At 33.8% G+C, this 26,732-nt stretch overlaps 2 protein-coding genes across 3 annotated transcripts; one reads left to right on the forward strand and one right to left on the reverse strand.

The window, feature by feature from the left end:
• The first annotated feature begins 349 nt into the window (after positions 1-349).
• Positions 350-16,604, forward strand: LOC115962830 (probable E3 ubiquitin-protein ligase ARI7). Its single transcript, XM_031081703.1, has 15 exons — positions 350-868; positions 4,036-4,160; positions 4,431-4,536; positions 4,626-4,716; positions 6,004-6,176; positions 7,530-7,634; positions 7,738-7,826; positions 9,341-9,448; positions 9,670-9,760; positions 10,734-10,823; positions 12,301-12,348; positions 13,185-13,256; positions 13,696-13,795; positions 13,887-14,016; positions 15,904-16,604. Exons 1-15 carry the CDS (start codon positions 629-631, stop codon positions 16,169-16,171), a joined length of 1,836 nt encoding a protein of 611 aa, XP_030937563.1. The 5' UTR covers positions 350-628; the 3' UTR covers positions 16,172-16,604.
• Positions 16,605-19,366: 2,762 nt separating this feature from the next.
• Positions 19,367-26,163, reverse strand: LOC115964340 (calcium-dependent protein kinase 24). 2 transcript variants are annotated; one of them, XM_031083675.1, is made up of 8 exons: positions 25,503-26,163; positions 23,507-23,630; positions 23,253-23,396; positions 22,956-23,108; positions 21,459-21,574; positions 21,210-21,377; positions 19,892-20,128; positions 19,367-19,795 (listed from the first exon to the last, which is right to left on the reverse strand). In XM_031083675.1, exons 1-8 carry the CDS (start codon positions 26,010-26,012, stop codon positions 19,610-19,612), a joined length of 1,638 nt encoding a protein of 545 aa, XP_030939535.1. In that variant the 5' UTR covers positions 26,013-26,163; the 3' UTR covers positions 19,367-19,609. The 2 variants fall into 2 exon arrangements, with proteins under 2 accessions (XP_030939535.1, XP_030939534.1); XM_031083674.1 differs by having other exon boundaries at positions 19,368-19,795; positions 25,494-26,163.
• Between the last annotated feature and the right edge of the window lie 569 nt (positions 26,164-26,732).

Genomic DNA, 26,732 nt, shown 5'->3' on the forward strand with positions numbered 1-26,732 from the left:
CATACTCCGAGGGTACCTAAAAATTATTCCCAACAAAAACATCAAAGATTTAAGTAATGCATTCTCGAACTATAAAATTAAAAAAAAAAACAAAAACAAAAACCATATGATAGTAAAATTTTAAAATAAAACTATTAGGCCTACAATGATAATGCTTGGACCATTTTTTTTTTTTCCTACCCAAATATAGTCCATACCCTTTCTTCGTGGCTAAGAAACAATATTTTTTGATCTCAAAAAAAAAAAAATTTTACTTAAAAAGAAAAAAAAAACAGTAATTTCAATTTTGGAAAAATTGCCTGCCCCTTATATTTACTTGCAACAATGGTCGCTATGTCTTTTTCTCATTTCTTCTAAACTCACCTTTCCTGATTTCTCACTCCTGCGCCTGCCTGCCCACTCATAAAGAAAATCTCTACATAAACAAAAGTCTCTCTCAAATCTCTCACCTTTTTTTTTGCTTATTTCAACAAAACCCATTAAACCAATATAAAAACCGTGAACTTTCTCTCTCTCTCGCTTTTTCTTCTTCTTTTCTCTCCAACCAATCACCATTTTAAAACCCTAATTTCCTCTCCATTTCACTCCGATCCTCCATTTCTCTCTCTCTCACTTTAGGTCTTCTTCCATGGACTCCGAGGACGATATGCACGACGCCAACGATGTGGAGTCCGTAGATGACGAGTTCTACAGTGGCGAGGCGGAGGAGGCTCCCATGGATTACTATTGCGGCGAGTACGATAATATCGACGAGGATGTCGAGCTTGAATACGAGGAAGATGAGGATGATGACGATGATGATGCCAATTTCGACTTTGTTGAGGACGATGCTGATGATTCCATTGATTTCGAGTCTCGTCGTGCTGAGGTTGTTGTTCAATTCTTCACTCATTTTCTCTATGTGAATTCAATGTCTTGATTGTTTAATTCGTGTTAGTGTGTTGTCGTTTGGTTGCTGAGAAAGTTTGGGGGAAAACAGGTAGGGAAGTCAAAGTTGGGTCCTTTGATCATGGGAATTAGTTTTTTTTATTAAGCTGTGTTTGGTTGCTGAGTAAGTTTGGGGAAAAAAGGTTGGGGCAAGGTTGATCATGGGATTTTTTGCTGGTTTAAATCCTATTTATGGCAAAATTTGATAGTATTAGATTCCTTAAGCTCTGTTTGGTTGCTGAGAATGTTAAGGAAAAAGGTAGGAAGTCAAAGTGGGGTCCTTTAATCATGGGAATTAACTTTTCTTAAGCTGTGTTTGGTAAAAAGGTAGGAATATAAAAGTTGGGTCCTTTGATCATGGGATTTTTTGTTGGTTTAAAACCTAATTATGGCAAAAGTTGATAATGGTCGCTGAGAATGTTTGGGGACTAATGTAGGCTAGTCAAAGTTGGGTCCTTTGATCATGGGATTTCATGTTGCTTTATAACCCATTTATGGCTAAAGTTGATAGAATTAGTTTCCTTAGGTCACTTAAGAATGTTTGGGAAACAGGTAGTAATGTCAAATTTGGGTCCTTTGGTCATGGGATTTTTTGTTAGTTTAAAACCCATTTATGGAAAAATTTGAAGGTATTAGTCTCCTTAAAGCCTTGTTTGGTTGCTGTGAACCTTTGAGATGAAAGGTAGGAATGTCAAAGTTGGGTCCTTTGATAATGAGACTTTTTTGTTGGCTTAAAACCCGTCTATGGATTTTTTTTTTTTTTTGGGTTGTTTATAGGTAATGGCAAAAGTTGATAGTATTAGTTTCCTCAAAGCTGTTTCCGGTTGCTGAGAAAGTTTGGGTAAAATGGGCAGGAAAGTCAAAGTTGGGTCATGAGATTTTTTCTTATTTAACACCCATTTATGGTTAGAGTTGACAGAAATATTTTCCTCAAAGCCGTTTTCTGTTGTGGAGAACGTTTGGGAAGAAGATAGGAATGTCAAAGTTGGGTCCTTTGATCATGGAATAATTTGTTGGTTTAACATTGATTTATGTCTAAAGTTGATAGTATTAGTTTCCTTAATTAATGCTGTGTTTTGTTGCTGAGAATGTTTGGGAAAAAAGGTAGGAAAGTCAAAGTTGGGTCCTTTGATCATGGGATTTTTTGTTGGTTTATCACCCGTTAACGGCTAAAGTTGATAGTATTAGTTTCCTTAAATAATTCTGTGTTTTGTTGCTGAGAATGTTTGGGAAAAAAGGTAGGAAAGTAAATGTTGGGCCCTTTGATCATGGAATTTTTTTGGGTTTAAAATCCTTTTATGGCTAGAGTTGATTGTAGTAGTTTCCTTAAGTTTTGTTTGACTGCTGAGAATGTTTGGGAAAAAAGGTAGGAATGTCAAAGTTGGGTCCTTTGATCATGGGTTTTTTTTTGGTTGGGCTAAATCCCATTTATGGCTAAAGTTGAGAGTATTGGTTTCCTTAAAGTTGTGTTTGGTTGCTGAGAATGTTTGGGGAGAAAGGTAGAGGCTAAAGTTGATAGTATTAGTTTCCTTGAAGCTGTGCTTAATTGCTGAGTGTGTTTGGGTAAAAAGTAGGAATGTCATATTGTCCTCTGGTCATGTGATTTTTTCTTACTAAATGCCTATTTATGGCTAAAGTTGATGGTATCATTTTTCGTGAACCTGTATTTGGTTGGGGAGAATGTTTGGGAATAAGGTAGGAAAGTTAAAGTTGGGTCCTTTGATTGTTGGATTTTTTCTTATTTAAAACCTATGGCTAAAGTTGTTAGCATTAGACTATTAGTTTCATTAAAGTTTTGTTCGGTTGTGAAGTAAACTGAAGGGAAAGTAGGGGAAACATATTTGAAAATGATGTGTTATGTTGTTTAGGGTTTCCTAATTGTGTGAAATAGGCCAGCTTGATAAAATTTGAGGCCTAAGGTGGTAATTTTAAAAAAGACTCTTTCTTATATCAAATATTTAAAGAATATATTTAACTTTCAATATTATAATTCTTTTATTTAAAATTTATTTCATCTTTTGAGATGCAAAATTAATAATGGTTTTTTTATTCAACTTCTACTATCATTTAGTTTTCAATTGATAAAATGATTGATCTACTTAATCTTTCTTATGAGACAGTGCATCTTAGGTGGGATTTTATTGATTTTAATTTTGAAAATTAACAATATGATAGTTAAGGTTTTAGGTAGGATCTTGGGGCCCTTAGGCAGTAGCTTAATGGACTATAGTTAGAGCCGGCACTGTGAAAAAACCTTTAGAGAAAGAACTAAATGCTTAGGAATGTGTGGTAATAGATGCGTAAATTAATATATGTATATTTTGTATTTTAACTATCGAATCACCTCTTTAAATAATGAATATTTTGTATATTGGGCAATGGTAGAATTAAGTTTACACTCAACTGAGCCTAACATTACCTTGAAGTTCTGTATGGGTTTTACGAGAAAATTGTAATTTTATTGATTTTGTGATTCATATCATATTGGTCCTAGGTCCTAGAAGAAAGAAACCTGTAGTTAATTGTGCTTAATGCCAGCTAAAGTGGTTATGGTTTTCTTAAAGCTCAGGTGTATTGCTGAGAAAAGTAAGGAGAAGAGAGCAGAAGGAATGAGTTGAATCTTATGTTATGTGTATAAAAAGCTTTGTGGTTATGTTATGTTATTTGTACATAAAATATGCAAAATTGTAAAGTTGTTTCTGTCATATTTCCTTTAATTGAAGGATGAATGCATGTTTCTACCTTTGAAAACATGTAGGTCCCAATTTTGGAGAAACTGTTAAATTGGTGCTTTTGCTAAAAGTGATTTTTGGCAAATAAATGGGTCCATAATCTCTTTTAGTTATCAAACACTCACATCAACTTTACTGGCTAGTCACTCAGCTTAAAATCACAATTTGAAGCCCAAAAAGTGCATTTTAGATCATGAACTTTGAACTTAGTCAAAACTTTCATGTCTTATTGGAACTTTGGCCTTTAGGAAATGTTTAATCTTCACTCATATAACCATGAAACTAAGTGATGCTGTTTTCTGTTAAGCTTTCATGCTATATTTAGCTGTTGCTTTGGCTGTCTTCTGAATTTTACACATTTTGTATTTTGTTTCAGCAAAACTTTACCATCTTAAGGGAATTTGATATACGGCAACGTCAGGAGGATGATATCACAAGAGTATCTACCGTTCTTTCCATATCTCGAGTTGCTTCTAGCATCTTACTCCGCCACTTTAATTGGTAAACCAATCTCTTTCTTCATGCTTGTCACCTGTAGTTGACATTGAATTGTTTCATTTTTCTGTAAACCAATCTCTTTCTTAATATATGTGTAAAATGTAGTTTTTTTTTAATAAGTAAGTTTTGGCTTGTATGAGTAAAGTGTAACATTGGAAACTATAATTAGGAATTTTAAATTTTGCAACTTAGGATGCTGCATTTTGCATGATGGGACTCTAGAGTACAATTGTTTCTGGTATGTTGGTGTTAATGAAGAAATTGGTATTGCAGGAGTGTTAGTAAAGTACATGATGCATGGTTTGCTGATGAAGATCGAGTTCGTAAAACCGTTGGGTTGTTGGAGGAGCCAATTGTTCGATTACCCAATGCTAGAGAAGTAAGCTATGTAGATAATGTGCTTGGTTATCTTCTCTGTATTCTGATGTCAGTGAATCCCTTGTAATATGATGTTTGTATTCATGGCAGCTTACTTGTGGGATTTGTTTTGACACCTTTCCTCGTGACAGTATTAAATCAGCTGTTTGTGGTCATCCTTTTTGTAGTACATGCTGGGAAGGTTTGTCCAAGATACCCTTTTTTTTTTAATGTGTTTTTAAACTGCATTGTAAGCTGCATCTTCAAATTTTGTTTTGAATAAGTGCAACTTGGTAGTTTTTAAGGTTATCAACATTTGCAACCATTTTTAGTAATTTTATTTTAAAAATTCACTAAGTTTTGTTCAATGTTATGTCTAAAAGACTGTACAACTGTGGAATATTTTAATGGTTTTGTTCTATGTTTGTGTTTCCATGTTGGTCTTGTACATGTTTGTTTGTTTTTTTTTTTCCTAAAGGAAAAAGTTTACCTCCAAATTGGTTTGGTGGGAAATTCATCCAACCCACATCCATGTGTACTTTTAGTCACATGAATTTTTTAATGAGTCATGTGATTTGTTTAAATAATACGCGTGGATAGTCTTATAAATTGCCACGTAGTGGATGGGAGGAGATTCCTCCAAACAAAAACTTTGTCCATTTTTTAAATGCAAATATAGTTTTATTGGGGATTGCTCTTCCTTTCCTTGAGGTGTGGAGAAAAGAAAGACTTCCCTCTTGCTTCAAAAATAGCATTGACTGTCCTAGTCAGAGTAAGGGTAATTACAATGTTAATAACTAATACTAATTTGCCTTTTTACCCCCATTAAACTTGCCTTTTCCTTTGCTTGTTCCCCCCTCCTTTTTTTAGGTCTCTTGTATTTGTTTTTTTAAATATATATCAACCTAACTTCCCTTTGCACATATTGTCTTTCCTCACCAAACCAACATCCATTAACGTGTGTTTGTCTTCCTTGTAGTCAGTATTAATTTGATCTCACCTCAAACAAGTTGTCCATATCCTCAACCCCTGATCCACATCAAGATCTTGTTTGTGAGTCTATTAAAAAGTGCTTTTGGATTGTTGCTTCTGTGATTTAAAGCCAAAAGTCTTGTTTAGAAAAATGTACAAAGTCTCTGAAGTAAAAACCAATAATGAAGTCAGGATTTATTTCGAAGATCAGTGGCTTCTGTCTTTTCCCAATACTTTGGGTCGGGATTGTAATTTTACCTTTTATTTTTCATTTTAAATTATTTATCCCAATTTGTGGTAGGTGGTAGACATGTAACCCATATGACTTGCTTAATGCACGCCTTATAAGGATATATGTTTAAAACCATTCAGACAATCAATAAATGTCACTCATCTATCCAAAGTAAAGGATAAATTCAACCTACTTTGGATTATCATTTTGAATATTTCCATGCATTGTTGATTTGAGGATTTTGCTTATATCTTATTTCCTGCTGTATCTTATGTATGTTTTTAGGGTACATCAGCACATCCATTAACGATGGTCCTGGATGTTTGATGCTGAGATGTCCTGATCCATCTTGTGGTGCAGCAGTTGGTCAAGATATGATTAATTCATTGGCATCTAATGAAGATAAGGAGAAGTACTGCCGTTACCTTCTTAGGTCTTATATCGAAGACAGTAAGAAGGTGTGTAGTGAATTTGAGACCCTGACATTAGGATCATAATTTATGGAATTTTATTAAATGTTAGTTCACTTTGTGATTTGAAGTTGTGCCTTTTTTTTTTTACCCATTAGTGTTCATAAAATATATATATGGGTGACTTGAATGGAGATTTCCATTGGAATCCAAGCTTTTATTGGAGCTCTGCAAGATTGGGAACTTGAGCCCTCAGTTTTTTTTTCTTTTTCTTTTCTTATTGTGTTATATCCTACCCATGTCTGAAAGGGTGAAGTATTTTTGGGGGGGGGGGGGGGGGGTTGATGATAAAACGATTTGAAGGCCTTTTAGATGTCATGACTTTCAAGTTAAAATCTTGTTTTATGTCTTTAAGATTGGAGGGAAGTAATCCTTTTCTGTGGAGAATTTGGAAGGCTGGAGCACTTCTTTGCTTGTACAACAGCATTGGTGAAGATTTTAACAATGGATGATGTAAGGAAACATACAAAATAGTGATTGGTATTGCATGTGTAAATCAAGTGGAGAGAGCAAATCATGCACTTTTTCACTGTGGCATGGCTAGGGAATTTTGGTCACTGGTGCAGATTTTAAGTTTTGTGGATTATGCCTAAAATGGTTGTTGATTCTTGGCCTGTTGGAAGGGGCAGTTTGGAAGACATTGTGGTGATGAAAATTTGAATATAGTTCCCTTTTGTATCATACATGTGTTGTATTTGAAGAGAGGAGAATGTGCAGAAATTTGAGGGGTATGATGTTGAAGTTTCTGTTTTAATGTTCCTTGTAGTATTGGACTTTGGCTAGAGTTGCTTCTCCACCTCAACTTTGTGGAGTAAGACACTGCGTCTGTTCAGTTTGGATCTATATATATATCTTAAATCCTCTCTACAATGAGTTGGTCTCTTTTGATTGTTGGATCTGCTTTTGGATATCCTGTCTAGCTTTGTACCATTAAGTGGGTTGTAGCAGGAGCTTTCCTATGTTTTTATCTCTAGGGCCTGACTTTGTTAGATTTAAATATCTCATGTACATGTATAGTTAAAGCTTTATCACATATATAGCAGGCCATTCTGTCGCTCCCCCCCCCCCCCCCTCCCCCCTCTTTCTCTGTGTCCCTCCTCTGCTTTCTGTACATGCATTGATTTTTTCTGTTGAATTTTTAGAATTCTGTGCATGCTGTTATTCCTTTGTTGCATGCATTAACCCTGATATTGGTGCTTGTTATGTAGGTAGCCATATGTTTAGTCATCTGTTCACCTTTAGGTCATTAGTCGTTAATGGTATATTAGATCATATTTTCTTGCTTTCTTCTTTGTTTCCCAGAGTTCTTACTATGTTTCTTTTCTGCCCCAAAATTGCTAGACCAAGTGGTGTCCTGCTCCAGGTTGTGAGTACGCAGTTAATTTTGAGGCTGGCAATGGGAATTATGATGTTATTTGTTTCTGCTCATATGGCTTTTGCTGGAATGTAAGTTTCTTCTGGCGTGCTTGTAAATGTTGGTATAATAACTAGTTTCTATAGGAATTGGTCCGCATGCTAGATCAATAAACTCATTCTGGTGGATCTGCAGTGCACAGAGGAAGCTCACCGGCCGGTGGACTGTGGTACAGTTGCAAAGTGGATTTTGAAGAATAGTGCTGAGTCTGAAAACATGAACTGGTAGAAATTATATTTTAGCATCTGATGTCTTATCTTCCTTTTGATTATGCTACCTGGATCTTTTGGATATAGGTATCACTTTTTTTTCTCCTGTCATCCTGATAATTGGCAGTTTTCAGCTGTTTCCTATTAAAAATATTTGGTTGCCTATGTATCATATGTGCAGGGGTTACAGTGTTCATTGACTACAAATATTGACTTAGTTTTTGGTATTCAGTTACTTGTTGAGAGGTTTTCTTGCCTGCGTTGTTTCTCTAGTTGCCGCTTCTTTTCTTGTTGGGTTCATTTTGGTTTTTACACTAGTGTGATTGTGTGAGGGTACTATGATATATCTGTTACATGTCTTAAAGGATCATGGTCAATTGATCATGAAAAAAGCTGAATGACAGTAATTCTCTTACTTAAACATGTGTTAGAAACTCTTGGGAATGACAGAAACTTAAGTATGAATATGGCAAAGCCTTGGGTAAAAATAACAATTGGTGTGGTTATTGTGCTAAATGGTTTTGATGGTTGTTATTGTTATTATAGATTTTCTACTTGACATGACAGTCATTTAGGAATTTGATTTTCAAGTGCAATTTGTTGAATTTAAAACAGGACATTATGGATGGATTTCTGCTAGCTACTCTAATGGTTTGTATTGTATTAGTTTTATGATGACATTTTCAAGCCTCTCGTTATTTCATCTAGATAATCTTGTTTGATGGTTGTTTTTAGTTGCTACTTATGTTAATGGATGTGAGTGGAACATTGTTGTTGTAATCATCTGCCTGCCCCCGCCCCCCCCCCCCCCCCCACTTTTTTTTTTTTCCTTTTCTTTTCAATTGTATTTAGAATCCATATTGGGGTTCGTTTCTTTTATGTCATGGTCATTTTAATCATGATAGCATATTATTTTGCAATGATGAATCATGGAGATATGCTTTGAAGGTCCTTCAGCCTATTTTATTTTTGACTGAAAGGTATTTGGGGAAAGATTCATTTACTTTTCAACAGAGTGGAACAGATTTATCCTTTCCTCCATTTTGAGTTACCTTCCCATGGTACTCCCATCCATTGCCACAAAAGAATGCAGGGCTAGTTTGGGCATTTTAAAAACATATCAGTAGTGAGGAGTTTTTCGCTTTGTAATTTTTTATAATTTGATGAACAGTAACGGACAAGGTTGCTTACCTTGCATACTGTTTGTTTACTTAAGAGGGGATTGTATACTGTGGAGTTCTCATTTCCAAAACATAGTATCCAAATCAATTCACTGCTAGTTTCTGTTTTAATGGGTCTTAGGTCTAAGTTGCATGAATATGAGGCCACTCTGAGCTAGACTGTTTTGCCTTCTTGCCTCTTGATTTGCTTTTTTATATTGCACATTCCTTGACAATTAGAGATGTGTTTACTTATTCTCTAATTACTACTATTTCATTTTTTGTTTAAATAGCTTTGTGAAAATATAGTGGAACTGCTGATTTGTTTCTAACTAATGCTGCCCAATGCCACTTTTTGATGTAACTCAGGATACTAGCAAATTCTAAGCCATGTCCAAAATGCAAGAGGCCAATTGAAAAGAATCAAGGATGCATGCATATGACATGCACACCTCCCTGTAAATTTGAATTTTGCTGGTAAGAGCCATAAAGAATGTTTTACTATTTTAGAAATATGTCATTCTTATGAAAAATGTAACACCCCCTGTACAAAGGTTATGAGATTTTGTTGCGTTCGTAGAAGAATTCATGCTATATTATATTATAAGAATTTCCTATATTTGTTTACAAATCATTGGCATTTTATTTAGATGCGTTTTAATGTAATTGCATGTGAACTTCATTTAATGTCAATGCAGGCTATGCCTAGGTGCATGGGCTGATCATGGTGAGAGGACAGGTGGTTTCTATGCTTGTAACCGTTATGAGGTTGCCAAGCAAGAGGGAGTGGTGAGCTAGTTAAAGATTTCTGTTTGGTCATTCATTCAGTGGATAGCTTAGGCCTTGTTTGGTTTAAAAAAATGGTCATTCATCACTCAGTTTTCATCACTCATCACTCAGTTTTCATCACTTATTTCTCATCACTTAAAACACCCCACCTCGTTTGGCACCATCACTCACTTGTTATCACTCAATATTTTTCAACTATTTGTCGGTCCCATACATGTACCTTGTGCAACTTTTACTTTTTTTTTTTTTTTTTCCTTCCTTCAACCCCAGTACCCAAACTCACCAAACCAATGGAAAAAAAAAAAAAAAAAAAGAAGAAGAAACCTAGAAACCCGAAAAAAAAAAAAAAAAAGAAGAAGGAAGAATTGAAGATCGAATCAGTGAAAAAAAAAAAAAAAAAAAAACCAAACTCACTGAACGGAGTGGGAAAAAAAAATAGAAGAAGAAGAAACCCAGAAACCCAAAAGAAGGAAAGAAAGAAAGAAAGACAAAAAAAAAAAAAAAAAAGGAACTAAAGACCGAACCAGTGAACAAAAAAAAAAAAAAATGGAAGAAGAAGAAGACCGGATGCAGGGGAAGAAAAGAATAAAAAAAAAGAGTCAAAGTCAAAAGTTGCGGCTGTGGGTCCCTCTATATATGTTTAATTACAAAAATGCCATTGAGTTATGAGTTATGAAAACTAAAAACAGCTAAAATGTGTTTTTAGTTTCCATAACTCATAACTCAAAAATCAGAGAATTGAGTGATGAAAACTGAATCACGGATCATGAGTCACGGAGTCCAAACAAGTGCTCTTCCGTGGGCCCCGCCAATTTTGGATCATGAGTTATGAAAACAGGACGATATGACTCAAAACTCTCCTAATCCAAACATCACTTTAGTGTTTCTGACATCTATGTGATAATTTGCTATCATCTGTGATAAACTAATATTTTCTTTCTTACCTGTGAAATATCATATTGGCACTTTTTAGTATGATGAGGCTGAGAGAAGAAGAGAAATGGCAAAGAATTCTTTGGAGAGATACACCCATTATTATGAACGTTGGGCAAGCAATCAATCGGTATACATAATTTATAAGTTTTTTGAATTTATCTCTGTTTCTTATGATGTGCAATGGATCCTTGCATTTGTTTTGTTGTTTGTTAGTTTAAGAAATTTTTTAGTACTTCTGTCTATCAAAATTTACCACAGTTCATTGTTTAGTCTTCCTTGTGTATTTCAAATTTAACTAATACATGTTGAATACTTGATTTAGGTAGTGTTTTGTATCTCTACTGATAGAATGCATTCCAGTCCAGTCATTCCAGTCCAGTAGAATGCATTCTAAAAAATGCATAATGACAAATTGCTTTTTTTTTTCCTTCTAAAAAATTGTGTTTGGTTTTATGCTGAAACTCTTATTGAAAAAGTAATTGCACCGAATGTAATTGTGTTTGGTTATGAATTCATGGAGATTGTATTTTTTGCCAATAATAAGGTGGTGGTTCCCATTTTTTCTCTCTTTAAATGTAAACAATTAATCTTACATGCATACAGTCCTATTCCAGATTCATGCTGAAGGTGTGAGGTATAAAAAGCAATACACTTGCACAAGCAAATTTTTAATTAAACAATTTCCAAGAACAGGCAAATTACATTAGTTTATTTTTAATTAGATAATGTTGTAACAAACAACAACAAAGATAGAAAAAACAGATCAAGGGACAATTCTAAGAGAAGAAAGAAACTCAATGATAAAAGGAGTGATATATACCTTCTCTTTCTTTTAATAGAAAGGTTATTAAAAGGAGTGATATATACCTTCTCTTTCTTTTAATAGAAAGGTTATTAAAAGAATAACTACACCAAAACCTGTTTCTTTAAGAATGATCCATACAATTCTCTAAAGGCCATTTAATAACAAGAGTGGGAAGCTTAATAACCTCTAAACCAACAGAAAGCTACTGTCTGAAAAATCATGGTTAAGGAGTAGTGGGGAAAAAAATAGGAGTGGGAAGACAATTTATGTAGAAAAGGATTTAAAAAAAAAAAAAAAAATAAAATTTGGGTATATTGTAGATCTGATATGTAGAAATTGTAAAAAATTGTCGTAGTTAGTTATTTAAAAGTTTTTTTAAAAAAAAAAAATTGGGGAAATTGTTAACAAGGTATATTGCTTTCAACGAGCAACTTTCTTATGTGCCAAATTTTTTTTGATAGGTAAAACTGTAAAAGCAAAAACAACTTTCTTATGTACACTTTTTCTTGTGTTCACCATCATGAACACCTTGTATTTGCTTTATTCGTTTTTTTCTTCTTGATTAATATGATTCTTATTACTTATAAAAAAAAATATCACTCCTTACTAAAACCACTTTGTTCGAGATATTTAAAAAGAAGAAGAAGAAAGTGATCATGTCTCTCAAAGTGGTTTGGTTCATCAGCTTTTTTGTCATCCTTGTTTTGAAAATGTTGCATGTAACTGGACATGCTTTTATTAATATCGTTAAATAGATTTGGTTTGTATAGTCTTCAATGTTAAAGTTCTTTTTTGGCAGTCGAGGCAAAAAGCTTTGGCAGATTTACATCAAATGCAAACTGTGCATGTAAGTGCTATCTCTCTCTCTCTCACTTGATATATGTGTGTGTATATTTATTTATTTATTTTTGTGTGTCTGGTTGGGAGTGTGGACGGTGTTGCTGTGTTTTTATATACTATTATGTAGACCTGTATGAGATAAGAATCTCCATTTTAATTGAAATAATTTTTATGAAAGTTTTTTTGATATGTTTTATGTTTTTCAGCATTGCCAACTTGAATACTTCATGGCAAGCACCTCTGAATCCAAAAAATAAAGATTCTTTATAGTTATATCTTTACTTAATAAAAAAGAAAAATAATTTAAAGAAATTATTATGATTTCTTTATAGTTACACTTCGGGAAAAAAAAAAAAAACTGAATTCTTTGTAGTTATGTATTTTTTTTAATAATAAAGAAATACATTAAAAGGAATTATATGATAAGCAAGTGTACTTTTTCAAGGGTTCAATTTCCGATGAATAGGTTTTGTTGAGAACTTCCTTGCAAAATGAATAACCTGGCTGATTGATTTAACCATCAATTTATCCTCCTTATTTCTAAACTATGTTTTATATTTTCTTATAATATGGAGAGATCATTTACAGCAGGTTCTTCCATGTCTTAGTGGTTCATGGCTTAAAAGATCTGCTGTTGATTGAATTACTGAATTGTGGAACAGTGTATTAAAACTGCTTAGTGCTTACAAAGGGGAAAAAATAAAAAAATAAAAAGAAAAACCAACACACAATTGTCTGTTTTTAGTTATACCTTTTCTTATTGATGACCTTTTAGTGGCCTTGTGATTGTAAATGCTTCTGGAGGTTGTATAATGACTTGTTTAATTTCTTTGTTTTTGGTAGCTTGAGAAGCTTAGTGATCTACAGTGTACACCTGAGTCTCAGCTCAAATTCATTATAGAGGCCTGGATGCAGGTACTTTCTGTGCTCATGATTAGATGTATACAACATTTTTTGTTTTTTGTTTCTCCAGGAATCAAGACAAAATATTTTAACCTTCATATAAACAATTCATATGCATTTTGTTGACTTTTTGGGTAAGATAGCTACAATCCTTCTACCCATATATATATATATATATATATATTTTTTTTTTTTTTTCCTTTCTTCTAAGTACCAATGGCTATGTTTAGTATATCAGACCCAGACTTTCTCTTTTTGACTGGACATATTAAACCCAAGTAGGGTGTGATAGCATACCCTGGGGGAACCATTTGTCGTATGTTAGTAATATCTCCCTTTTTATTTGATATAATTTTGAAATTAAAATAGTAGTAGTTGCACTGATATGAAGGTGGTGGTTTGGCCTGTAATGATGGGAAATATGCATTGTGTTTTTGTTGCATGCTTGTAGATAGTTGAATGTAGGCGAGTGCTGAAATGGACCTATGCATATGGGTTCTACCTACCTGAGATTGAGCATGGTAAAAAGCAGTTTTTTGAGTACTTGCAAGGTATATGTGTATTGCTTAAAAGTATAATAATTAAATATGAAGAGTTCTTTTTATTTGTCGTGGTCTTCATACAATTGTGATGACTTTACAGGTGAGGCGGAGTCTGGTCTGGAAAGGCTTCATCAATGTGCAGAAAAGGAACTACAACAGTTCCTCAGTGCTGACAGCAAACCATCAACCGATTTTAATGACTTCCGTACAAAGCTAGCTGGACTTACGAGGTATATAGTGTACAAATATTGGTGAAAGCGACATTTATTTTAATTCACATTTCGGGTCTGTTTGGATACCGCTTATTGCTGAAAACTGAAAAAAAACAATGTAGCAAAATAATTTTTAAATGTGTGAATAGTGCCGTGGGATTTATTTTTAATTTTTTAATTTTTTTTTTCCTGAAAAAAATACATGCGGGTCCTGTGAACAGTGCATGGGACCTACTATTTTTTAGCGAAATGCAAACATGCGTTCCAAACGCACACTTCTAATGACTATTTTTTTACTTGTTTATATTTTCATAAATACTTTTATTGAAACGAATGGAGCTGTATGAATTTTTTTTATTGACATTTCTTAGAAGCATCTGTGATCATCTCTACAATCTGCATTTTGTTTTCGCATACGATGGTTTGTCATATACCTTTGTCTTATTGACATGTTTTAGTTCTATCTCAATTCCTATAAGTTTTTGCAACTAAAAGAGAAAAAAAGGTTATCCGCAAGTTTCTTCTTCTATTTGTAGTAATTTGGTTCCTTCGTGTTCCCTGTATGTTTTCTGCACAACGTTCCCCCCCTTTTTTTTCATGTTTATCTTATTTTTCATGCTTTCTCCTGTTCTAGCAATATGGTTCCAAGACATGCTTTGAGCATTTATAAAAAGAAATACTGTGCTAAAAGCTTTAGATGGAAGTGTGCAAAATGTCTAGAAGATTGAAGTATCTCAAGCCACATCACTGCCAGACCACTGAGTCGTCTCCTTTAAATATCTTTTTGGTGTTCCTCTCTTTATGATAAAGTGATGTTCTTGTCAATCTGCCACACCTACCTCCTTTTCCTAGTTATTTTATGAAAACCTATAATAACAATAGTAGTAGTAGTAAAAAATGGAATATTAATTAAGGAAGTAATGGAGAAAATGATTTTGATGATAGAATGGTTGATAAAAATATGTGGCCGACTCCAGCATACATAGCTAACCCCAAAGTTTTGGGACTAAGGCTGTTATTGTTGTTGAGTGCATGTTGATTAAGTAATGGAGAGCATGATTTTGGATATGATAGGATGGTGGATAAAAATATTTGCGGCCAACTCCAAACAGTTTGTTGAGGATACATAATTGACCCCAAAGTTTTGGGACTAAGGCTTGTTATTATTGTTGTTGTGTTCCCCCTCTTTTTTGCTTTTTCATGCCACTTCGAAAATGTTGAGTTTGTTTTAAGAGGAACGTTGTGATATGCTTTGAGTTTGTTGTAATAGAAATATTGTGATAAATGCTCAGATCAAAACCTTGCAAGATGCATAGAAGTATGTCAAGAACCAAATCTATAAGCTTGAATGGTAGTGGGCAGTCCAAGCTGCCCCAGATGTACTGTCCTAGTGAGTGCACTTTGCCAGATGTCCGAACTGTGTTCTGTCTGGTTCTGCTTTATTAGAGTGTGTGTGTGTTGGAGTTAAGCCCTAGAAATAGGGTATAGCATTGGAAAGTTTCTTGTTCTGGAATTTAGGTAGGATAGAGATGGCATGTGCTTGTATTTCTTGGTGGTTTGGGTATTGCTGCCTGATATATTTGCTCATTCTTGTAAACCTTGCATTGGGAACTATCAGGCTGCCGTGTTTGAAAGCTGATGTAGAAGTTGATTAAGTGATTCCTTTTTTTATGGAGAATAGATCTTTGATTGTCTTATTGCTTCTCTCTCTCTCTCTCTCTTGTTAATTTCTTAATATGAAATTCTTGCAATGTGTGATGTTACTTCTAATGTTATTTATTGAAGTGTATGGCTCTGGCATGCATGTATTTTGTCCCTTTCTGCTTTTACCATTGCAATTACTTGGCTAGTTAATGTCATTAGTCTTCTCTGATTCAGCTTGTTATCTTTATTTATTTGCAACAGTGTGACTAGGAATTACTTTGAGAATCTAGTTAGGGCATTAGAGAATGGTTTGTCAGATGTGGACAGCAGTGGCGCTTGCAGCAAGACAAGCACAAAAAATGTAGGAGGGAGCAGTAAGGGTCGAGGTGGAAGGGGAAAGGGAACTACTCGAGCCGGTGGTTCTATCAAAAGTGCTGATGATACCCTTTATTGGTCTTGTGAACAATGTACCTATGCCAATGTCAAGTCTGCCACCAGATGCGAGATGTGCAACCAGCAGCGCCGGTGAAGAATCTAATCCAAATTAGTAAAGACAAGATGGAGAACATAAACCTTAAACTCAAGAAGAACAAAAGCTTGATTTGAGGGTGATACCTAGTGTAAAGGTTTTTGTGGCTCCTCTTTTGCTAAGGCTGCCGAACGTTTGTGGAAAAAAAGAAAGTAGAAATGGAAGAACTCTTTGAAGAAAGGGCAGCTTCTTTGGTGTCGAGTGTGTAGCAGGAAACACTATAATGTATTGGTTCTGTTATGTATATAGTGCTCTCTCTCTCTATAAATATAAATATAAAATATTGGGGTTCTGCAACTTGCTTTTGTTGCCGATTTACGTGTATTACATCTGCACTGGGTAAAGTGAATGCAAATGATATCTTATGTTCTAAAACTAGTTTTTCCTTATTTTATATTATTAGATGTGCCTATATATATAATTTGTAATATAATTGCTCTTGTATAAATCAGGGGAAAAGCTAGTCTCTCAATATGGATGCCTAAGAAGCATTTCCAATAGCTTCTTCATATTTTGTGTGATCAAGTTTTAGCTAACCAACTTATCTTTTTCTGCTAGATACCTTTTAAAATATACTTTTCAACGAGCTCATTTTTTTCTCTATTCCATTCAGATATTAGTTTTATTCTATGTATTTTTTCCAACACACTCGACCAAGCCAGCACATAGAAGCTAAATCCAAACCTAACACCACCTCAGCTATTGTTGTGAAGCATGGTAAGCCACCAAACGAACTTAAAGACCTCCCAAACCAGTGGTATTTTATCTATTTTCTATACCCAATCTAAATTGCCACAGAAGCTGGCTGCTGTATTTTTCTTATTTTGATTTATATACATAAAATAGTTAGCTTACAGCTAGGTTGTTGGAGAAGAATTTTTTGGGGAAAAAACTAGTTACCTAAAAAAATGGAAGGCTGCTTGTTGGATGCTCTAATGCGGTTGATTGTAGCCTTTAGCCTTTAAAATTATTGTTGAAGAGAATTTATATTTTCTAAGTTAGTATTTTACTATGATTTGGTGCAATATTGTGATGGAGTGGAATTTACTATGCAAAGAATTAAGTATATAACCAGCATATTGATGTGCGATATCACAATATTAAAGAATGGATTTCTTTGAAGGATTTTTCTCTTTGAAAGATTCACACTAGTGAGAATGCTTCTGACATGTTGATAAATTGTTCTCACAGACAAATTCAAGCACTACTTGGACTTTGATTGGTGCTTGCAGTCCAGATTGTGTAACCTGATCCAATTTAAACCAAGGAAGAGATTTGTTGTTGTGGTGGCTTGAATCCTAGTGAAGTCAATTAATGATTGACTTTTGGGTTTTGATTTTTCATTCCTTTCCTTGTGGCAATAGTTTGGTGAACCCTATCTAAAGCACTAAGCCCATCCTATACTAACATAAATATCAAGTTTAAGTCTTCTCTGCTGTGAAACACAAAATAAAGTTGTGAGTGCTATGACTTTTGGGACAAAAGAGGGAATTTTCCTCTTTTGTTTGTTTGTAGGAGAGAGCTTAGAGTGTATTTGGAGAGAGAAAGAGAGGGGGGGGGGGTGTTGGTGGAGGCCAGGTTTCTTGAATCTATTACCTTTTTAATTTATGTATGATTGTGGAGTTTGGTACACATTTAAGGTTAAGTCTACTTTGATTGTTCTTCCTATATAGTATGTATTTTGATAAATATATGTAAGTTGTATGATAGAAAGGAAGTAAAATTCAATTGTAAAATCTATTAGTAAATAACTAAATGAGTTAATTTAATTATTTTGTCCAAATCTATTGGTACATGAAGTCATTTAAGTATTTTTTTTTAAAATTAATATTAATCAAACAATAATATCTTTTAAATAATGCATCTTATGAATGTTTTCATTTAAATTTTTAATAATAAAAAGAACATTTTAAATGATATTGTTTACTAACTAAAAGATTTTTTTTTTTTTTGAAAACTTTACTAACTAAAAGATTTAGATGAAGAATTAGATTGACTATTTTTTACAAAATAATAGACTAAACTGAAAATAATTTTAACATGAGGAACTAATTTGACAATTATAGTCAAAATTAATGGACTAAATTTAAACTCTTTTATTTTTATTTTATTTTATTTATTTTTTAAGAATCTTAAAATTTTTAGTTTAGTCATGAATGATAGGCAATATTACTTGCGTTGCCCTCTCCAATAATATCACCTTGATATACTTTTTTTTTCTTTGTAATTTCATGATAAGCTCCATTAATTTGGTTGGTGGTGATGATGCTATTGTTAAATATTGGGATATTGCTTTTGAGACCCCACTTTTAGAGTTTTAGGTGGTATTATGTGTGTTGCGGTGATTTTTCACATATTCGATGAGGTTCCCTACACCACTTATGTCAATTGGGTTTTCGCCGGATTGTGGGGTGAGACTTGAGAGTGACTGAGTGGAGGGTTAAAACACTGCATTTTCAGTCTATTTTGGTCCATTTTCAGCATACATGTCTATGTATTTGTATATGCCCTTCAATTATTTGAGTAATATCAATTTTAAATTTTTGATAAGTTATGATTATATAATCTCCTTAGGATAATGAGAAATTTTTTTTGATAAGTAAAAGAATGAGAAACTTGAATCATTAATTTGAACTTAAAAAAGTTTAGTTGTACCCAAAAAAAGGAAAACATAACACACTATACCAAAAGTTTGAATAATATAGATCACTTCCAAAAAGATTAATATCAATCAAACACACTCAAGTTTCTTTAAAAAAAAAAATTGTGGAAAAAAAACTCCAAAATAATAGAATGATATATTTGTAGAGATAGAGAGATGGAAAAGAAGAAACTTTTAAAAATAGTTCAACTTTTAAAGAGAAAAAATCATCTTCAATAAATTTTAGAGAATAATTTATATATTATACCACATTACAAAATAATTATATATTTTCATGCATCGTGTGAGTCTGTGACTAGTAATAATAATATATAAACCTATTATTAATATGAGAGGTGAGAGTATGAGATTATTATACTCTCGGAATACTATATAATTTGCCCCCAAATCTAGTTAAACATCGAAGGGTATTGGAGAATATAAATAGGTTGGTATCTTTATGAATTTGGGATAGACAAATGCAGCTTTGGAACATGAAATCTTTTTGTGCAACAAATTCTGCTCCAATTTACAGTAGCCATTTCAATTCCAATTTACATGATTTTTCATCTTCAATTTAAGAGACGATTTAATAAATATTTCATCGTCAAACCTTTCTTTTCTCCTAAAAAAATCCATTTCCAAATCCTTCACGTTAAAATCCATCTTTTCACAAGACAAAATCATTACAACAGTGCCTATGAATATTTGATATCTACCTTTCAATTTTTCATTGTTCTGGGGAGAGGAAAAAGATTTAAGGTACCTCAACATTTTTGGTTACCTCAAGTGATTAATCAACGTTTAGGCTTTAGTTCCATAGACTTGAACATTTTGTCAACTTTTACATCCATAGATTTGTCCTTGAACATTTTGTGGCTGAGAGCATTTAGCAATGCTCTAGAGTACTGGCGAGAAGACATTTTCCAATCCATGCCTGTTTTCATCATTGCTTTAAACTCATCATAACTGATTCTACCATCCTGTAATTAGAAGAAAAGATCAACAAGACACTATTAAAAAAAAGGGAAAAAAGGTATTATGTGACGTACTTCAAAGTATTTATGTTTGAGAATTACCTTATCCAAGTCAACATCAAATATGAGATCTTCGATGAGCTTGTCATTGTTAGGACCAAGTTTATCATCTAGCATGATCTCTCTCAATTCATCAAACTCAATATACCCATTTTGATTCTTGTCAAAGAACCTAAAAGCTTCAGAGAGAAGATCATCACCGCCAATCTTTTTCATCATGTGAACAGACATTGTCACAAATTCTTCACAATCTAGTGTGCCATTTCCATCAACATCCGCCTTCAGTATAAAATTAAGTCTTAGATATTGAGGATTAGAAGGAATAAAAGAAAGAAAGAAAGAAATAAGAGGAATCCTAGATATATTAACATTGGAATGGTATTGTTAGCAGCAAAGAAGAAAAGAACAGACAAAGGTAATAATATCAATACGAGGAAGTAACTGTAAATTGTCTTCTATCTGCTTAAATACAATTTGATGCTTCTCAATCTTCTGCATCAAATTTGAGTTTTAAAATTAAAAAAAAGGCTTATATTTTTTCAAAAAGTGACCCATCAAATGCTTTTCAGTCATTTAAAAAAAATCCATCAAGTACCCTTTTCAATTTATAAATTTAAGAGAGGTATAAAAATACTCTTCTAATATATTGAAGAGGGAATATGCGTGCACAAGTTATGCCTTAAAACCATATGCTTCCAAACTGAAAATTCTTACACTAGTTGCACCAGATAAAAAAATATGTTTGAGTGTCCATGAAAGGTCGGTTTTAAAGTATTTGGGTTATCATTGCATCATACTATGTTTAATTGAATTGAACAAACATCAATATTCATTCCAATTATTTAAAAGCAGAAGCCGAGGCCACTGGCACCTATCTACATCATATGACAGCACTCAAGCATAAAGTTAAATTGTGTCAATAAATTATGTCCTTATTCATAATCAGTAAATTTGGAGAAAGAAGAGTAACTGCAGTTAGTGTTAGAAGTTCATTTAATGAAAATGAATAAATTGATCTAATGAAGGCTAGACTTGAAATTTTACTAACCAACACCTACTATGCTTCATTTGTAGAATATATGGAACATCTTCTAAATTTTTAGAACACGCATTGAGGATTTGACCTTGAAAGGGATAAGGGACATGCATTTCTAGTTCTAGATTTCTCCAAGGTCGAAATCATGACGTGATTTAGATTATGGCATGGTTCTCTAATGACTCATGAAGTAAGAAAAACAGTTATCTAAAAGACTTAAAATAAAACCAAAGAATGGTATATGCTGCAGTTACTTAGTCATACTGAAAACCATGAATGCCAATAGCAAGTTTAAAAGGAAGGTCTTATGCAGAATAAACTCACAGCATCCATTAACATCTGGACCTCGTGATCAGGAACAGAGTGCCCAAACGTATGAAGGCCCACTCTGAGCTCCTCAAATGACAACTGTCCATTGTTGTCTGTGTCCATCATATCAAACATCTCTTTGATTCGAAATACTTGTTCATCTGGCAAGTTGTCTGCTACAACCTGAAGTCAAAATAGGTAGCAGTTAATAATGTTTGAGAAATATGATATCAGGCAAGGAAATAAAGCGTTCAAAAAACTTACTCTGAGAACCTTCTTCTTGAATTTATTCATCAAGGAGAACTGTTTGATCCTTAATCTCACATTTTCTCCCAAACAAACATCGCGCATTTTATTTTCATTTTTTATCCAAGTATGTTCTTCACATAAGAAGCAGGAGAATGATTAGTTCATTTATCATACAGTTCACATTCAATTCTGCACATAATTAAAGTAGGCATAAGTGCTAGGCAAATGCTAGCAAAGGAAACGCATATATTTTTTAATAATGGTCAAAGAGAATTAATTAATGCATGATTTTTTTTTATTTATTATAAAAAAATAGATGTAGCCAGTACTGCATAAAGAAATGGAAGCTCACTTTTTCTCTATTGACATGTTCTATTGACGCCTCTTTGTTCTTGGTATTCATTTTAGTTCAGTGCTTCCTTCAATGAATGGTTTATCATTTGTTGTCATCAATTTCTAAAACATACTTTCAAATGCATTCCTTCAAGAGAAAACATAAGTTCTACCCGTAATCATCATTTCACCTTACCATTGGTGAAGATGCTCAACTAAGTTAACAAGCCTTCTCATATGGCTACAGAAAATTGAAAGAATCCCATCTTAAAGTAATGTCTTGAGAAACAATTGGCGTGACCACAGGCATGAGAAGTATTTATCTGAAGTCAGAGTTTGGCTTGCAGCACGCATGAGAATTGGACTTTAATCCTCAGAGCAATATCCTCCACTGATCAGGAAACGAAAGAATAACACTGGACCAAACTTGGTGGAGCCAGCCAAAAGTATTGCTCCACATCCAATCTCCAAATGTAGACATCTCATATGCACAGAAAATTTTCAGTCCATTTTCCAATTATCATCCATTACCTATGTAATTGTGTAAAGTAAATATTTGTATCTTTCCAATTATAATTAGCAGTTTCTTGCCTATAGCATGTGCTTCTCTACCAACAACCAATCATAAAGGCTACATGAAGAATCTACTACCATAAAATTGCTGCTGGAAGTATAGGCATCTGGTTACTTCTACTAATACCTTTGTCGACACGTATCAGATTATTTGCCCCTGGCAATTCCTCTCAGGGAATCGATTGTGATGCCTTCAGTTGATACCAGTCTTTATCTTGCTGAGAAAGACATGTCTAATAGGACCCCCCCGCAGAGGTGGGTTGATGAAAGTCAATAAACACATTAACCACCAGTACCACTGATGTCTGGTGATCTTCAAGCTAAAACTAACAACCTAAAAAGTAATTCTTTTTTTGTCCTAGGGGCCACTATGAACTGATCAAGCAATTATAATTTAGTCCAACTCAGATATGTAAATTACATTCCATAGAATTAAAGGAGTCTATGTACAAGCCATACATTGAAAAATATTCTAACTTGCCATATTATCCAAACTGTAGCTTAATTCAAATTCATTCTAAAAGTCTTTCAACATTTTTGGCAAGCATGTAACCTTAAGCAATGAACACAAATGATATTTTCATAGATAGGTAAAAAGGTACATACCAAGGACTTCATCCATTGTCATCCGACTGTATGGATTTGGATCAAGCATATTTTGCACTAGATCCTTTGCTTCCGCAGAAACCTTTGGCCAAGGATCCCTTTCAAAATCTATGTCACCCCGAACAATTGCGTGTGCAATTCCTTCCTCAGTTTCTGTGCTAGTTGTAAAACCCATATTAGGTTGCACTCCGAAATAAACTTTTCCACACAATTTTTTATGCTAACATGATAATAAATGTTATAATAGTTTTGCAAGAACTGAAATATCTATAAGAATGGAATTTGAAAGGAACTTGCCTGCCCAAAAGGGAGGAACTCCACAAAGTAAAATATAAAGGATAACACCTGCACTCCATACATCAACTTCTGGCCCATAATTTCTTCTTAGGACCTCTGGAGCCATGTAATATGGACTTCCAACAATTTCACTGAATCGCTGACCTACCAATATATAGTGAAGATCATAGCTGAAGTATGTACCCAACCATGTGCAAAGCTATATTAAGGCACATATGCAGTCAGATATTGCTATTTAAGAATGTAAAGGATACCAGTTTCATAGAATACGGAGAGGCCAAAGTCGATTGCCTTTAACTGTGCAGTTTCACTTGTATCTGTGAATAAGAAATTCTCGGGTTTCAGGTCCCTATGTATAACTCCATGCTCATGGCATATCTGTGACAAGCATAAAAGCCCCACTTGAAAACTAAGCATAATACTAATACTTGGTATTCCAATGACAAAATGAATGAAGATTTGCTTTTGATTTAACTGAATAACATCTCATACATTCATAGAATCAAAAGCCACACACATGTAATGGAATAAATTAATAGAAAAACTTCTGAAAGTTATTTATTGAAGCTTCTCCTTTACTTGTTACCAATCTCTAAGTGTGATTTGATAGTTCCTTGCTCAAAAGTAGTATCCTATTTTCGAATATTTTGTGCTCAAATAAGATTTTACCTTACTACTACTAAGTACTATTAACACAGTCCCTAACTTGATCATTGTGAGTACTTATAAAGTGTGACAACTTATTCACACTATTTTAATTACAAAAACCACAATAAGAGTTGTAGAATAGTATATGGCTAAAATTTCTTCTAAGGTTTAGTTATTCAGAATATAAAATAATTACCCCAAGGACAAGACTATCTGATGGAACCGGACACTATCTTACAAACACTATATCCTCATCTGATTTTGTGCTTATTAAGCTCCCAACACTGATTATTAAGTATAATAGGGATCTTCTAGCCAATATAGACCATGACTAGAAGAAGGGTTCTGGATGGTAGATATCATATGGACACAGACAGGTCTGCAACTTTAAGATAATGTGCAGTATTTAGTGAAAATGAAATTACAAAAATAGTCAGTAGGATTTAAATCTGCTAAAATCAACTAATGCTCAGATGGAAAGAATTATACTAGAAAGAACTGCATCAGAGGGCCTTGGAGAAAATGAAAACAGTGTATCTTCCTAAATCTAACAAATTGACCCATACAAGAATCAAGTTCTGCTCTATTTATGAATCCATGTTAATGGATTACTTGTTAATCTGGATTGGCTAACTTGAGGATTGAACTGTAAAACCAGAATAGAATTATTCAAGCACCCTTCATGACAGTTCCCTCCTTTTAATGCTGAAGAATAATTATATCAAGCACTCTGCTAAAATATATGCAGCTTTTAATTGCCATCAAAGGTATACCAGGAAGATGGATGAACTTCAAAACATTGCCCAACACCAAGCAACTCCTGAAATTTTAATATATTAGCTTAATGGGAATTTGCTTCCCAAATCATGAACGCCATTTTCTTCATTGTGTTCAGACTAATAGGGTAAGTATCAGTGTATCACATCAGAGATTGAAGCTGCTCCTTCAGGAAGCCCTATTCCACCACATGTAATTACTAAGTACTCTAGGAGCAATGCTCATTCCTTTCATATAATAGCGAATCACATTAATGAAATTTATAGTGAGACTTACTATTCATTTGAGAGGAGCGAGCATTGCCCCTGGAGTATAGATTAATCTTCCTTAATCCTTACTACCACATATTTTGTGTGCATGTCTAATTTTCTTCACCATAAATAATGTTTCCTTGATGAGCCATTATATAATGCTACCAAATGATTTTCCATAAACATATGTCTATGCTCAAAACCCCAAAAAAGAAGGACAATTTCCAATTACGACATGAAATTATGAACTTACTTTACAAATGGGCAAAAATAATTACAATTCCTTAGGTATTATATCTTAGATTCCTCAAATAAACTCATCAGACCAATGCATTAAAATCAATGTTATCATTTTCAAGGACAATTAAATTCAACCATCTGATTCGTCAAGAAAACTAGATGATTGAATTTAATCAAGAAACCTAAAGAATTATTTACCTCGAACAAATACCCTATTAATAGTAAAACTTCAAAAGCATGAAAAAACATACCCAAATCTAGATTCATATGTTCTATGTATCATGGATTCATAGCATGAAAAAAACAAATCAAATTCAAAATTTACCTTGCAAACCTCAATAATATTCTTGACAACCCTAACTGCGTCGCGTTCCATGTAATGCCCACGTGCAATGATCCTATCGAAAAGCTCGCCACCTTCACAAAGCTCCATGACAAGATAAATGGCATCCATATCCTCATAAGCTTCCTTGAAGGTCACAATATTAGGATGTGCAGGCAAATGCCGCATAATCTCGACCTCTCGCCTTACATCCTCAATGTCAATATCGGTCCTCAGCTTGCTTTTAGCTATGGTCTTACAAGCAAATGTCTCATTGGTCTCAAGATCGACACATTTGTACGTAACGCCAAACTCGCCGCGGCCGAGTTCTTTGCCAAAGCTGTATTTCTTGAATATGTCATTGCCAGTTGGTTTGCTGAGGATAGGGAGAAGGTGTAAGGCGCCGGAGTTGAGGAATCCGGTGGGGCTGTGGTGTTCGAATTCGAATTCGGATATGTCTTTGGAGTCCTTTTTCTTCCTATGGAGAGCTGCTTTCGCTGGTGCAGAAATGCAGCCTCCCATGAGGATTTTGTTAAAGCAATAGCTCCAAGAAAGAGATTTCTTTGTTTATTTCTTCTTTCTGTAAATTGGGTTATGAACATTGAGGCATAGAGAACCCCTTGAGAGAGAGAGAGAGAGATTTGGGGAGAGAGTGAGATTTGGAGAGAGAGAATTGAAGGGATGTGAATGAGAATGAGGTTGGAAAGTTCAAAAAACAGTTAATGGTTGTCTGTTGAACTATACTTGTCCCTCCATTTTCTTAGGTTTGCTTGAAAACCGTTACTTCGAGGTTAGGTTAGTTTACAAGTTTGTTATTTTTGCCGACAAATGGTAGATTGTAAGTTTGTAAACAATAGTTCTGAGTAGAAAATCTAGAATCACAATCTTTTGTGACACAACTTAGACGTGGTAGATAATGAGTGGTGAAGAAAAAGTAGTAAGTTCATATAAAAGTAACAGATATTCAATCAACGTTTACCACTTAAGATAGTTTTGGAAAACGGTTGGTAAATGTTGTAATTCTAAAATAACTTTGTGAAATAGAATGAGGTGGTTGTAAAAATTGGAAACAAAAATGGTTTTACAGCTATTTTGGTTGGATAAAGATTTACTCCAAACCGATTTGGAGTATTATGTGGTGACTCATTGTATAATCATAATGTATTATTTAAATAAAAGAAGTGCTGTGTCTACAATATTTTTACAGTACTTTCATAACAAATTATAGATGGTAAGTTGTTA

This window comes from Quercus lobata, chromosome 10, assembly GCF_001633185.2.
Source record: "Quercus lobata isolate SW786 chromosome 10, ValleyOak3.0 Primary Assembly, whole genome shotgun sequence".
NCBI classification, from domain to species: domain Eukaryota; kingdom Viridiplantae; phylum Streptophyta; class Magnoliopsida; order Fagales; family Fagaceae; genus Quercus; species Quercus lobata.

Bases quoted from the DNA above. Each gene is read 5' to 3' on its own strand.
- LOC115964340 (XM_031083674.1), bottom strand. From the start codon at position 26,012: ATGGGAGGCTGCATTTCTGCACCAGCGAAAGCAGCTCTCCATAGGAAG. The intron at 23,397-23,506 runs GTATCCTTTACA...ATATATTGGTAG, and splicing joins CTCCGTATTCTATGAAACTG to GTCAGCGATTCAGTGAAATT. The intron at 20,129-21,209 runs GTGAGTTTATTC...TTTATACTGAAG, and splicing joins TCCAGATGTTAATGGATGCT to GCGGATGTTGATGGAAATGG.
- LOC115962830 (XM_031081703.1), top strand. From the start codon at position 629: ATGGACTCCGAGGACGATATGCACGACGCCAACGATGTGGAGTCCGTA. The intron at 4,161-4,430 runs GTAAACCAATCT...TTGGTATTGCAG, and splicing joins TTACTCCGCCACTTTAATTG to GAGTGTTAGTAAAGTACATG. The intron at 9,449-9,669 runs GTAAGAGCCATA...ATGTCAATGCAG, and splicing joins TGTAAATTTGAATTTTGCTG to GCTATGCCTAGGTGCATGGG.